The sequence below is a fragment of the Chiloscyllium plagiosum genome, chromosome 25 (assembly GCF_004010195.1).
Source record: "Chiloscyllium plagiosum isolate BGI_BamShark_2017 chromosome 25, ASM401019v2, whole genome shotgun sequence".
In the NCBI taxonomy this organism is placed as follows: domain Eukaryota; kingdom Metazoa; phylum Chordata; class Chondrichthyes; order Orectolobiformes; family Hemiscylliidae; genus Chiloscyllium; species Chiloscyllium plagiosum.
The window spans coordinates 18,535,117-18,550,781 of NC_057734.1; the positions used below are offsets into that span (position 1 = coordinate 18,535,117).

General features: G+C 42.2%; 1 protein-coding gene across 2 annotated transcripts in view; it reads left to right on the top strand.

The window, feature by feature from the left end:
- The window catches only part of mn1b (meningioma 1b), a 135,263-nt gene extending 126,435 nt beyond the window's left edge, over positions 1–8,828 (top strand). The window contains exons 2-3 of one of the 2 annotated variants that reach the window (XM_043715620.1): positions 3,590–3,756; positions 8,102–8,828. In XM_043715620.1, coding sequence (XP_043571555.1) covers positions 3,590–3,756 — 167 coding nt within the window. In that variant the 3' untranslated portion in view covers positions 8,102–8,828. The remainder of the gene's footprint in view (positions 1–3,589; positions 3,757–8,101) is intronic. The other variant, XM_043715621.1, reaches the window with a different exon arrangement.
- Positions 8,829–15,665: the final 6,837 nt, after the last annotated feature.

Sequence of the window (15,665 nt, forward strand, 5' to 3'; positions counted from 1 at the left end):
CCTCCATCTCCACCCCATCCACCTAGTGTACTCTTTGCTACCTTCTCCCACCCTCCTCCCTGACCTATCACCTTCATCCCTACCCCCACTCACCTATTGTACTCTATGCTACTTTCTCCCCACCCCCACCATCCTCTCATTTATCTTTCCACCGTTCAGGCACTCTGCTTGTATTCCTGATGAAGGGCTTTCGCCTAAAACGTCAATTTTCCTGTTCCTTGGATGCTGCCTGAACTGCTGTGCTTTTCCAGCACCACCAATCCAGACTTACACTGATAACCAATGTAAGATTGCCAGCTGGGCTGACAGTGTGATACATCTCCATACTCAAAACTACATATGGGGATTTTGTACATGCAGTGTACCTGTTTCATGAAAATCCTTTGACTAATCAGACAACCTGCCTGGTTTCAAATTTAAGCAATGCTTGGCAGTTAACTCTCAATCATCAGCTAACTTATGCATCTCAAGCCAATGTCTCTACCAATCAGAGACCACTTATCAAATAATCAGCATGTTCCTTTCCCTCAACATAAATAATGATTCCCTTTATATCGGTGTTCCTTGTAAATTGTCCTGGTGAAAAACTGTGAAAAGATATGACAAAATGTATAGTTTTAAAACAATACTTCCGAGTTCTGTATTTTTAAATGACTAATCAATGCTCCTTGCTGCTGGGAGTCTCCCAGACTGCTGTGGCCTCTTGTTCAATTTTCTAGTCTACTGATGCAACCTTACTCTGGTCTCTCTGTTTGCATTTGTGACTCTCTATATAACTTGCTGAATTGGACTCCGGCCAGTGCAATTGCTTGATAACTTGGACTGTATCCTGTTCCTTTGCATGTTTACTGTCAGTGTCTTTTCTGAGTGCTCGTCCATTCTCCAACTCTGTAAGTAGTTTCATTTTTGTAAATACATTACTACATGTGGACAATAGATTTCTTCCTATTGCTAACTGCTATTGTGAACCTTCTCCCGCTCATTCTTCAGAACAAATAGATTTCCCATCCCACAGTTCAAAATATCATTATGCCTCAAATTTTGTCACTGGACAGCACCACTGGATCTTGCTCCGATATGTTCCTGACTCCTTGGCTTGGATTGCTGAGCTGGTGTAATGTTATCTATCACTGGACTGGCATTGTGGTGTCCTTCACTGGGCTGGTTTTGTGGTTTTGCTGTCACTGAGTTTCACATCAGGCTTTTACTATCTACCTCAAGTTCTGTGGGTCTGGTCACAGTTACAAACAGGTAATAATATGAGACTTACAGCAGTCTTGTGAGTGAATAGCAACAGTTCAAGTAAACATAGCTATGTAAATGGAATAGTAATTGTTAGCCACATGTATTTTTACAAAACATACCTTGAAATGTGTCGAAGTCACCATGTTCCAGTGCCTATATGTGTAACAGAAATTTTATATATAAAAAAAATTAAGACAAAGTCCATCTTTGTTCAGTTTATGGCTCATGGGTTGCTAAGGTTGAGAAAAGATAGGAACCACTGCTGCAGGAAGCCAACATTGAAACTGCTGAATCTCCGACTGCAGGAACCCCAGGCCAGACCACCACACCGCCAGAGACACCACCTCAAGGGCCCATCTTGTCACCGAAGCCACTGCTGAAGAAGACCATCACACCAGGCTGCTGATTTCTGGGCTGGAGACGCCACAGAGGCTGCCTCAAGGAATCCTAGGCCAATGAAGCAGGAGGTGTTAAGAAAGGACTTATTTGCAGCCCTGCAGATATCAGTTTCAATTTTGCACGCCTCAATGGCTATCTTAAAGGTACAATTCCCTTTCTTTTACACAATCATCAGTTGATGTCCCCACTTCTGACTTTAATGGAGGGACGGTCATTGATAAAGCAGCTGAAGATGGTTTTTGCCTAGGACATTATTCAGAGGAACTCTTGCAGAGATGCCCTGGAGCAGTGATGAATGATCTCCAGCAATCCCGACCACCTGAAGTTAGTCTGACTTCAACAAGTGGAGTGTATTCCCCCCAATTCCCATTGACTTAAGGTTTGCTGGGACGCTTTGATGCCACACTAAGTCAAAAGCCGAAGGTCAGTAACTCTCACTTCTCTTCTGGAATTCAGCTCTTTTGGACAAAGACTGAAATGAGGACTGGGGTCATGTGTCCCCAAACTCAGTATCAGTGAGCAGGTTGTTACTGAGTAAGTGTGGCACATTGAGCACGGTCAGTGACACCTTCCATTACATTGCTAATGAACGAGAGTAGGGTTGTAAGTCTGCAATTAACTAGATTGGACTTATCTGCTAGATGTAGACAGCGCATACCAGTATTATGGCACTACCACAACAACTTGGCTATGAGTCCTCAGTACTACAGCCAGAATATTGTCAGGGTTCTTAGGGTTTGCTGTATCCAATGCCTTTGGCCATTTGTTTTTATTACATGGAGAGATTCGAATTAGTGAATTCTGGTATCAGTGGTGGTGATAACCTCAGGAGGCGGTTATAATGAATCATATACTCAACACCCATGGATGCATATGGTTTTAAAGGCTATGGCTTCGCCTTTTGCATTGCTATGTTGGATCCTGTTGAAGACGGGGTCTTGTGTGTCTCCTTCCATTCATTGTTTAACTGTACATTACCATTCACTACTGATTTCAGCAGGATTTCAAAGCTTTGATTTAGTCCATTGGTTGCAGAATCCCTTTGTGTGCTACTTAGATTGTTTATCACACATGTGGTCCTGGACTGTAGCTTCCATGGGTTGACACCTCCTTATTGGATTGGCAAAGCATAGTAGGTGGTGGAAAATGTCTTATGGATTCCAGTGAGAATGAATAGGCTGAGGAGAGATTCTGTGGTCACTATCACAAAAAAATGTCAATTGGGAGTTTAATTAGCATTGCTTTGATGCTGTAGAAGGGGTGTACACCTGATATTAGATTCAAACAATTAATTTGTATATCAACTCCTTTATTATAGACAAGTAACTCTATTTTGAATGGTAAGCAGTTAACAATATTGAATTCACTTCAAGAGCATCGAATGATGTGAATAAAATCTTGCTCAGTCAGCTTGAGGAATTAGTGAAGCATGGATTTCCCATCTCATCCCTAAAGCTCCATTGTATCACTTTCAGCCATGATCTGTTGATGAAGGTGCTCTAGTTTTCACTTTTACATATTCTGAACATTCATGCTACAAGGCAAGAGACCGCATTCAAGAGATTTTTCTTTCACTTTTGCTCATATCTGTCACCACCATCAGGCATTCTCTGCAACCATCCGGTCAAAGTAATTCCTGGCAGATTCAGGTAGTGACAGCTGAGGGCCCCAAGCAATGGTTCCTCCCTCAGGACCTCAGTGGAACAGCTTAACTTTCAGAGACCCAACATAGAGCAGTTGAATAGATATTTTAATACACTCAGCCCGAAGGTGTGCAATGAGACTATTTCACACATTATAATCTATTGTGGATTTGACTTTAGAGACAAATTAATGATGATAGCTCTTAGGCAAGACATATACCTTCCACCTGACTTCATCGTATGCCTCCCTTATACTTTCTCTCCACAGATGTTGACTAATACCATTCCTTCTGTGTGTTTAGGACACGAGGAGCTGCTCCAGCGCCTCCGTCCTGATCGCAGGCTGAATTCCCAGTCAGGAACCTGGAGATGGCTCTGGTGGCACCATGGACACAATTTTCGAGGAGGTGGCCAAGACGAAGGATATTCATTGACAGATTTCCTGAGGACTGAGAATCTAAAGAGATAGGTATAAATTACCTAACGAACCACATTTGGAACTATTTCAGCTGCTTTACTGTGCTTTAGCATGACTTACGGGCTTCATATGCTTACAACAGGAGGATTTTTTTCCTAATTCCATTGGGTGTCACGATCGTAAAGTATGAAATAAAAATAAAGTACAATGTTAGCTGTTAAATTTTAAAGAGCATCATAAATTTATATCTGGTTCAATGAACAATGTTTAATCGCAAAGAAAAGTGAGAGAAGTCTAACGGTTTGGTCCTTGTTAGGCAGAGCTTGTTAATATTAATTTACGGACATCACTGGCCTTCAAAGACGCATTGTACCAAAAATAATACCTTGACAGTGAAAGCCGACAAGTAGGAAGAAGATTTCTTCTTCAGAGGAGATCGCTAGTATGCTGTAATGCTCTCTTTACTGTCATGTGACACCTTATGCCGCAACCATTTAAATTTTAAGGCTTATATCTGTACTCGTTTTATGTTCTACCTTGACAGTTCCATAGATGCATGTACAAGTAAGGAGCTATATAGAAATCAGATAGGCATCAATTACCATACTACAAACTTGCACCCTTATATAAACGCTAATCACATATAAGAGCATTTTTAATGTGTCATAGAGTCATAAACAGAAGGAGTCACTTTGGCCTAACTCACTCCATCAGAATCACCTCCACGACCTCTCCAGCTCTGTTCCACATCCATCATTCCATTCGCTGCTAAGGATTTTGAGGCCTGATGGCTAACAAGATTGAGGAGCAGTTAAATCAAAAAGACAATCCTATCCTGATTGGTTCCCTTATTGGACTCCAATGAAACTTAGGACTAGATCACCCATCTCAGCACGAATGGAGTGAAGTAAGATCAATATTTCAGTAGGAAATGTTCATCCAGGAATGATAGTAGCCAAACGATTGTACTTATCCATTCATGTTCAAAACAAAGCTAGCTGTCCATGCTCATTGCACATTCGATTATCCATGTGCCCCTGTCACCCATTTGTAGCCAACACACAACTAGCCATCCATGTTAATTGCACAAGTAGCCATTTACATCCAGCAGATTGATGATTATCCATGTGCAGTTCACAATTTGTATAAACATCCAAATTACAGCTTTCACAAACAGTATACATCACTGACCCAGGGTGATCATACAGATAGCTAGTCAAACGCAACTATTACAAGCCATCTGATCCATTGCACAGCTGTCCACTGAGAGCTATACAAATAGCCATCAATCCCCAGCACGCATTTTCAAACCATCTCAGGAACCAAACAACATAGATGGAATCAAAGTTCGGTGCTGCTCCTATTCACCAATATCACCAAGAACAAACTAAAATCTGTTTAAGTAATCTTCCTCATGACAGTGGGTGATCTTCCATAGACGATCAGGTGGAAAACTTCTAGGTTTGTATAATAAAAGGTAAATTTGCCACAGTCTTACCAGACCATATAGCAGCTCTCTCAACAGTGAGAGATGACTGATGGTGGTTTAATCTAAGGCAAGGTGAGAAGAAAAGACTTCCAGTGTGGGAATTGAACCAATGCAGTTGACATCTCTCTGCATTGCAAACCAGCTAACTCGGCTAATGGAGGCCCTCAGTGTTGGTTAGCTCAGCTGGCTGGATGGCTGATTTTCAAGAGAGAGCAACACAATACTGTGAGTTCAACTCCTGTACTGTTTAAGGTGAGGATGAACAATTCTTCTTCCCTCACCTGAGGTTAAACTCACTCCAGTCATTTCTTTATAATGAAAGAGCAGCCCATGGTAGTCTGGGACTACAGGAAGGTTACCTATGTAGATACTCCAGATACAGGAGCAACAAATACTTCCCTTTACATTGGAGGAGAAACAATGTTTCAAACAGTATTGGACTGGTTGCTCCCTTCCCCTATTTTTTCAGAAATTGAAAAGTGTGTGAATAAATGGCAAAAAGGACATTCATGTACCCAAGTATACGGAAGGATGTGAACATGTTTAATTAAATAGTTTTAACTGAGCTGGAGACAACTGAGCAATTAAAACAAAATTGTTCTCGGAATGTTGGCACCACTGTTAATACAAGACTTTATGGCCCATTGCTGGTTATCTAAATAGGGTGGTGGTACAGTGTGACACAGCCAGGTGGCTTACTAGACCACCTCTGAGGGCAGGTATTAGTCAACCATATTAATGGAGGCTGGAGTCACATTTCGATCACATCAGGCAAGTATGGCAGGTTTTAATCACTCAAACCCTTTGTGGAATATGTCAAGACTTTATGACATTGTGATAGCTTCATGGTCACTTGTATTGTAACACAGATCATAGAACAGTACAGTACGATACAGGCCATTCAGCCCTCGATGTTGTACTGACCTTTTATCCTAATCGAAGCTCAAACTAACCTACATACCTTACATTTACTATCATCCAATTGCCTATCCAAGAGTTGTTTAAACATCTCTAATATATCTGACTTTACTACCACTGCTAACACTGCATTCTACACACCCACCACTCTCTGTATAAAGAACCTACTTCTGACATCTCCCCTATAACTCCCCTTCCTTCAATCACCTTAAAATTATGCCCCCTTGTGATAGCCATTTCCACCCTGGAAAAAAGTCTGTGGCTATCCACTCTATCTATGCCTCTCATCATCTTGGACACTTCTATCAAGTCACCTCTCATCCTTCTTCATTCCAATGAGAAAAGCCCTAATTCCATCAAATTTTCTTCATCACACATGTCCTCCGGTCCAGGCAGCATCCTGGTAAATTTCCTCTGCAAAGTCTCTGCGCTTTCACATCCTTCCTATAATGAGGCCACCAGAACTGAACACAATTGACCAAGTGTGGTCTAACCAGGACTCTATAGAGCTGCAGCATAACCTTGTGGCTCTTAAACTCCTTACCCTTGCTAATGAAAGCCAGCACACCATATGTTTTCTTAACAACCTATCAACTCGGGTGGCAACTTTGAGGATCTGGACCCAAGATCTCTCTGTTTCTCCACACTGCCAAGAATCCTGCCTTTAACTCTCTAATCTGTATTCAAATTCCATCTTCCAAAATGAATCACTTCACATTTACCCAGGTTGAACTCCATCGTCTGCCATTTCTCAGCCCAGCTCTGCATTCTGTCAATGTCCCGTTGCAACCTACAACAGTCCTCCACACTACCCACAATTCTTCCAAGCTTCGTGTAATTGGCAAACTTACTAACCCACCCTTTCAGTTCCTCATCCAAGTCACTTATACAAAACACAAAGAGTAGAGGTCCCAGAACAGATCCCTGTGGAACACCACTGGTCAGTCAGCTCCAGGCTGAATACTTTCCATCTAAACCACCCTCTGTCTTCTATGGGCTAGCCAATTCTGTAGCCAAATTTCCCTCTATCCCAGGCCTCCTTACTTTATGAATGAGCCTATCACAGGGAACCTCATCACACGCCTTGCTAAAATCCATATACATCAGATCCACTGTTCTACCTTCATCAATGTATTTTGTCACATCCTCAAAGAATTCAATAAGGCTTGTGAGGCATGACCTGCCCTTCACAAAGCCATGCTGACTGTCTTTAATCAAACTATGCTTTTCCAATTGATCACAAATCCTGTTTCTCAGAATCCTCTCCAATAATTTCTTCACCACTGACATAATTCTGACTAGTCTGTAATGTGAAGGGTTATCCCTATTCACTTTCTTGAACAAGGGAATACCATTTGTCCCCCTCCAATCATTGGGCACTACTCCAGTGAACAGCGAGGATGCAAAGATCTTAAGGTTGAAATAGATAGAATCTTGATCAGTAGGGGCATCAACAATTATGGGGAAAGGGCAGGTAAATAGATGTGAGGAATCAGCCATGATCGTATTAAATGGCAGAGCAGGCTCAAGGGGATGAACAGCACTTTGTCAGTATTTTATTTGCTGATTTTTTGAAAATTAAATTCAATTTCTCCGACTGCTATACTTGGATTTGAGCTTACATTACCAATGCAATGACAATCTCTCCAAGATCCTAGCCATTCCCCATTCTTCCATAAAGTATGAGAAATGATGAAATATAGAGATTATCAGTGATATTCTACATTCTGAGAGGAAAAAAATGGAACCTGAAATTCTTCTTGTAAATCCATTTGCAAAACAAAACGAACGGTCTATCAATTCCACTGGCAATTATTTAACCAGAGACAGTGACATTTTAAAATATATTAATACTATTTCTTATGCTCTATCCACAGTCAATCTATTTGAATAGATAATTGATTTTTGAATCAAATCCTCTTAAAAAGTTCAGAGTTCACAAAGCCTTGAAAACCATAAATTCATTATTTGATGTTAATATCTTTTCAGCAGATCTGCCGAGATTGTACGGGGTAATTTCCTCTGGTAAAGAAACCACTGCCCAAGCTGCAGCAAAGGAGAACAAGGATTTTCACGATCAGGTGGAAGTGGAAAGCAGTCTCTTTGTGACCAGGAGGTAGCTGAGCTTGGTGAGGAGAGGACATCTCATTCAGATCAATTCTGAAAAATACAGAATACTGGCAGATCGGCTTGATGGCAAATGAAATAGAAAATAAGACAGCATCTCTGGAGATTGGATAGATGAGTGCCTTACTCTCAATATGCCCTCAGTACGCTCTCTGTATTAGCTGTCCTTGATCATGGGACAGGTGGGCTGAAGTTCTAACTATTGATATTACAACAGCTGCAATATACACCATCATGAAACAAGGTTGGAATAAATAGCTTCTCATGGTCACATTGCTAATCATTGTGTTACGTCTTCAGTGGCAAATGATAAACTCTCCTATCCCATGGCGGGATGTCAATAAACAGGACCCTGCGATGTCAGTTGATGCAGATTATCAACTGGTATTAAGGTGACAGTGATGCTGTAAATGATGAGTTTCTCTGCACTGAGTCCGACCCTTAAAATGTACCTACAGCAGAAACATATTAAAATACTTATATAATCTTGATTGTGCATACTGCACTTCATAAATTAACTCACTGGTAAAGTAATATTTAATTTGTTTCTTACACAGCCTGAAAATGAAAATGCAACTAATTTTCCTACTTCCATTAAAAGATGTAAAATAAACAACTGATTTTATCACTTCTGCTTTCTGTTGACTTTCTTTGATCCAAACAGTCAATTTCTGCTTTATAATTCGCAGGACAAAATGTGAGTCCCACACAGGAAAGTTCCCTTGTCTCCAAAATATAAGTTTTCACATATTGCTGTATTTTGGCATACCTGGTGCTCTGTACCCTTGCTGGTTGTTCATTTTGGTGTTGAAGTATTATGGGAAAGGCTGGACTTTTGTTAAATTTTGAATCGGCAATGCATGCTTTTATATTGACCTCGTTAGTGGACCATGCATAAAATGGCTGCTGCATTTATTTGCATTTAGTACAATTCAGGCTAATTCATTCTGGCATAAAATAATTGTGGTTGCATAATGTGTTGTGCTCATGAACGAAGACTGTAAGATCATTCCCACAGTAAGAATTGCATCAATCTGGTCAATGCAAGGTTGCTGGAAAAACCGAATTTGTTCACGAACATACTTCAGAAAAGAAATCTGCCACCCTATTGGTCTCTCTGACATACAGCAATGGTCTCACAGATGTGGAGACTTTAACAAGGAATGTGCAATAAATACTATCTTTCTGGTCTCATAAGCATAGAACATAGAACAGACCCTACTGAGCATCATGTCTGAGCTGACCTTAATGACATTCAAAATTAATCCCATTGGCCTGCACATGGTCTGTATCTCTCTATTCCCAATATGTTCATCTGTCTGTCCAAATGTCTCTTAAACTTTGCTATCATATCTATTTCTGCCACCTCCCCTGGCATAGCATTCCAGGTAAAAACAAGGACTGCAGATGCTGGAAACCAGAATCTAGATTAGAGTGGTGCTGGAAAAGCACATCAGGTCAGGCAGCATCCGAGGAGCAGGAAAATCAACGTTTCAGGCAAAAGCCTTTCATCAGCACAGCATTCCAGGCACCTACCACCTCTTTATAAAACACATGATGCACACATCTCCGTTAAACTTCATCCCCCTCACCTCAAACCTCTGCTCCCTAGTATTTGGCATTTCCACCCTGGGAAAAAGGCTCTGACTATCCACAATATCCATGCCTCTCAAAATTTTATACACTTCAATCAGGGTACCCCTCAGACACTGATAAGTCTCATGAATACAATCCAAGTTTATCCAACCTCCCCTTATAGCTAATACTCTCCAAACCAGGCAGCATCCAGGTCAACCTCCATTGAACTGTGTCCACAGCCTGCACATCCTTCCGATAGTGTGGCGACCAGAAAAGCACACAACTGACTGGGAGCAAATACTTTCAGGTAAAACCGATTCCGAACAGTGGGATGCATTCAAGAAAGAAATATAGAGAATACCGAACAAGCATGAACCAACAAAGAAAAGGGTGTGACCATCAAATCCTGTGAAACCTGGATATCCAGTGATACACAACATTGAATTAAGAGAAAAGGGAGGATTAGATTAGACTCCCCTACAGTGTGGAGACCGGCCCTTCGGCCCAACAAGTCCACACTGGCCCTCCGAAGCGTAACCCACCCAGACCCATCTCCCTCTGACGAATGAACCTAACTCTCTGGGCAATTTAGCATAACCAATTCATCTGACTTGCACATCTTAGGACTGTGGGAGGAAACTCACGCAGACACGGGGAGAACTTGCAAACTTCACACAGACAGTTACCCGAGGCTGGGTTCAAACCTGGGACCCTGGTGCTGTGAGGTAGCAGTGCTAACCACTGAGCCACTGTGCCGCCCATTATGGCAGATCCTGAAGACTCAAAACAGCAGAAACCCGGAAGGATATACAATGTGCAAGGGGAAACTTATTAGGGAGATTAGGGGACTTAAAAGTGGATATGCAAAGACACTGGCCCATAAAGTAAAGGAAAATCTTAAGTTGTTTTACAGGCACATAAGGATAAAGAGATAATGAGGTAAAGAGTAAGGCCCATTAAGGACCAGAGTAGCAATTTGTGCATGGAGTCAAAGGATGCAGCTAGGTTCGAAATGAATACTTTGAATTTGTGTTCGCTAGTGAGAGGGGTGACAGGGGTATGGAAACAGGACAAATTACTGGGATACAATTAAAGAAATGAAAGGGAGGAGGCTATGGATGGTTTGGCAGGCTTAAAAGTAGATACATTTCCTGGGCCAGATGAAATGTATCCCAGGTTGTTTCGTGAGGAAATTACAGGTGTGCCTGCAACAGTGTTCAATTGCTTTTTGGCCGCAGGAGAGGTGCCAGAGGACTGGAGGATAGTCAATGTGAAGGAAAGCCCAAGAAGGGAGCAAGTCTCACCTGCTTGCCAAGAACCATTGTTCGGGTCGACGTAGTAAGATTTTCCCCTCAGTTCTCACCCTTTGCTGATAATCCAAATACCAGTCCAATTCCCCTACAAGACATCTTATTTTAACTGTGTACTGTGCTGGATATAATCTGCCTGATAGGGTCTTGTCCACAGGTCAGAGAACTTGGGAAGCAGGAAAATCCTTTAGTCTTGGGAGAGATCTGCCCATATTAAACGCCTTTCAGCGACTTAGATGACTATCATTGGGCTTTCCCTATGATTCAGGAGCCTAGCAATGAAAATCTGCTCACCAAGGTCTATTGACCAGTCAGAAGCTGGCAGTGCTCCTTAGCACCAGTGGAGTCAGTGTTAACCAGAGTTATAGAGTCATAGAGATGTACAGCATGGAAACAGACCCTTCAGTCTAACTTGTCCATGCCGACCACATATCCCAACCCAATCTAGTCCCACCTGCCAGCACCTGGCCCATATCCTTCCAAAGCCTTCCTATTCATATACCCATGTAGATGCCTTTTAAGTGTTGCAATTGTACTAGCCTCCACCACTTCCTCTGGCAGCTTATTAGTTTTCCCAGACACACTCTGATGTCCAGCGATACATGAATTCAACAGCAAAGGCAATAACTGTTAACTCTGTCAGTTAGCAACGGGGGTTTCTTTCTCTCTCTCCTGCACTGACCTCGCCATGTGCTTCCTTAGTCGGTCCGGAATCTCCAAGGGATTCTGGGCTAAAGGTCAGTGAAGATGAGCTTGCATTCAGAGAATGGGAGATGCGAGCAAGTGGTGGGGGTGGGATGGTTTCGAGGCAAGGACAAGGACTTGACCTTCTGTTGCCACCTTACTTCCTGACGCTGGTGTGTGATAATGAGGAAGATGCCTTTGACAAGCCTAGATTATGCTGGGCTCAGAATTAATAGATTCCAGCTTCTTCCCCCACTTGCTTAATCAGGGTAGGTCTTGTCAAGAGTCTAATTCAAGGTCTTTCCTGCAATAGACATAGTCACCATAGTTCCTGCCACGGTGGACTGTATTAAATTTAGCCTGGTGTCTTTCAGAGGAGATGTTAAACTAAAACCCTTTCTACCTTTTATGGTGGATTTAAAAGATACTGTAGCACATATTTCAAAGGAGAGAGGGCAGTTATCCCTTCTGTCTAATCAAATATTTATCTCTTAATCAACAACAGAAAAAGACATATTATTTAGTCATGATCACGTTTCTGGAGCTTGCTTTGTGTACATTAACTGTGGTTTTTCCAGTGTTATAACAGTAAATGCATTTCATTGGTTGTAAAGCATTCTGAGTTTTATGAAAATTGCAATATTTACACAACTCCTTCATTTTTTCTTGAGGCAGTAGCCACCGGTTGTGTTCACAGACGCTGGTTTTTAAAATTCTCTTGTGGGACCTGAATGTCACTGGCTGGGCCAACATTTATTGCTAGTCCCTCGTTGCCCTTTAGAAGGTGGGGGTGAGCTGCCTTCACGAACTGCTGCAATCCATGTGGTGTAGATACACCCACAATGCCCTTAGAGAAGGAATTCCAGTATTTTGACCCAGCGACAATGAAGCAGCGGTGACATATTTCCACGTCAGAATAGTGAGTGGCTTGTAGGGAAAGTTGAAGATGTTGGTATTCTACGTATTAACCACCCTTGTCCTTCTAGATGGAAGTGGTCTTGAATTTGGGAGGTGCTGTCTAAGGAGCTTCAACAAATTTCTGCACTGCATTTTGTAGTCAGTACACATTGCTGCTACTGAGCGTCAGTGGTGGAGGGAGTGAATGTTTGTGGATGTGATTCTAATCAAGCGGGGCTGATTTGTCCTGGATGGTGTCAAGCTTCTTGAGTGTTGCTAGAGCTACACTCATTCAGGCAAGTGGATATAACAGAATGAGTCAAGATATGAGGGGAGCAGGACCTGATGCCATTCACTGTTAACCAATTTCCCATGGGCTTTCTTAAATAAGTGTCAGATCCCTCACTGCAACATGCAAAGTGACTAATGGCCTGATTCAGACAGTCTGTTCTGAATATTGCTCGAACCAGAATGGCATAAGCCATAGTTCAAGCTTCCTTGGGGACCATGATATGACTGATCAAAAACAGGCAGAGCAAGGTCCAACTTACATCCCACAGTTTGGTCAACAAACAATGGCTTCATTTGAATAGCTTCAGTTTAAGTCTCAGCATAGAATAACATTAATTACAAGGGGTCAAATAGAGTGGGGAGTGTTAGATGGCTACTAGAGTATTAAAATGCACCTCTCTGCCTCCTCCACCCCCCAACCCCCATACTCCCCCCACCACTTATCCCCAGTGGTGGGTACTCTGAACTCATCTCTTATTTTAGAATTGTTATTCCCACTGGAAGCTATCTCAAACATGTGTCGGTTACTTTGCAGGTATTTTTATGACTGGGATTTGCAAGTATATTTTTGTCACAGGATTAGAGGCAGCCTGGGCTCACGCCAAGCCTGGCAGGGAGTTAGCTGCTGAAAACACAGATGTAATGGAAGCCTATCTCTCCTCAGACCCTTATAGGGAGGTTCAGGGCTAGGAGTCTATGTAAAAAGGTAGTAATTGCATCACCGTGCTTAATGACAGAGCTGTAACTTAACAAGCAAACGGCAAATGGGACACAGAAAATAGTCTGTGAACCTTCTATTCTTGCCCAGCGTTAATGCCAGGCAGAACAGTGAATCTAATACGAGAATCATGTGATTCACAGAGCAGATATTTTATTCGAACATTGTGTGTCTGAAAGACTTCATAGCAGCTTAAGCCTTGCCCCTGTGAATCTGACAAGAGAGTAATGCAGCCATGTGACTGACCATGAGTTATTGCCCTTTTGTGATTGACTGTTCATAGTTTAGTGCAATCCTTGTTTCAAGAAGTCAGGAATTAAGATCCCCAGGTTTCTTTGATAATAACTTACAATCCTGAAAATCACCCCGAGGTTGCTGCCTTTAATGCAGGAATACAGCTGAAGAATTAGGAATTAGGTAGGGTCCCATTTAAGAAGGTGTTGCTCCTTTCATTGGGGCTGATGCTCCATCAATACCAATCACCATCCCTCGGGCCAGCAAGGTGCCTATTTGGCCTCAGCCCAGTGGCAGAGGCCTGGTCATTGTGCCAGGTGGAGGAAGGAGACCTGGGTGGATGTCAGGCCCATAGACATCTTTAATGTCACAGCCCTTTTTATGAAGTGGAATTTTCTCAGTCGGCATGAACATGAAGGGACAGATGAAGGTGCAGGACATCATAGATCTTCAAGCCATCAATACGATCATGGGGAGGGAACCCAACATCCTCACATTGGCAGCCTATGTTGGCTGCAATTGGAGGCCTGTGCAATCAGGGAGGTGACTAAGATATGACCTGTGTAGCGTTGCTACACACTAACAATTTTTAATGTCAAACCCTGGGTGAGGATCCCCAGTTCATTTGTGGCTCCAGATGGGATCCATCAAACTGCTAAGTTCTTTCTTTATTGCCCGTCTTTATTCACCCACTCCCTCAGGGTTAATTTGATAAAAAGATCCCCTCCTTTGTGGATTCCTTTCTTCCAGACTCAAATGAACTCATGTACTAACCAAACCTTCTTGGTTAACAAAGAGTGAGTTTATTTATTTTGAAATGCAAGAATTAGTAATGCAATGCACATATACACAGATTAGAAATAAGGAGTGATTTTAAAAAGATAAAAACTAAGAAAAAACTACAGATCAGACCTTGATTTATTCACAAAAAGCGGATGGTACAACATTGCAGCAATTGCTGTGGAGATTACTGATATCAGGAATATTGGTAAGTGAATTTCGGCTTTCTGATATCCAGTTTTGCATGTTTATTGATATACTGTCATTCTGATGCCTTTTGGCCAATGTTGAACTGAGTCCTTTTGGTGTCCTATTTCCTTGTGAACTGATTTGCAGCACTCTGATTTAGAGAAGGGATAACACAGGGATGACTAGGGGACAGTTCTTTGATGGCAATCCTCCCAGCATACCAGCTTTCAAACCTTGCTTGGTAAACACAAGCGTACTCAGTACCATTTCAGTGGAGCTTAAACTGGCTTTTTAGCCACTGATTTTGTGCAACCTTCCAAAGGAAGAAACACAAAATGTATCTCGAGTTTAGAACTCTCTCACTGGCATATTTCCCCACTCCAGCATTCCTTCCAGAACCCACACAGATTATCAATCATAAATTCTATTCTAAATGAGCACCTAGATGATGCGTGTAATTTGTTCGCTTTGCTCTCTAGGCTGACATGACGCACCTGGAGACTGTATTAGAAACTCTGATATGTGCTTTGCAGGAATTTATGCCTGAACATGGTTCCTGGAATGAGAACCTTCAGTTACATGGACTGACTGGAAAAGCTGGAGCTGTTGTTCTCAGAGATTACATTAGATTAGATTAGATTAGATTAGATTACTTACAGTGTGGAAACAGGCCCTTCGGCCCAACAAGTCCACACTGCCCCGCCGAAGCGCAACCCACCCATACCCCTACATGTACCCCTTACCT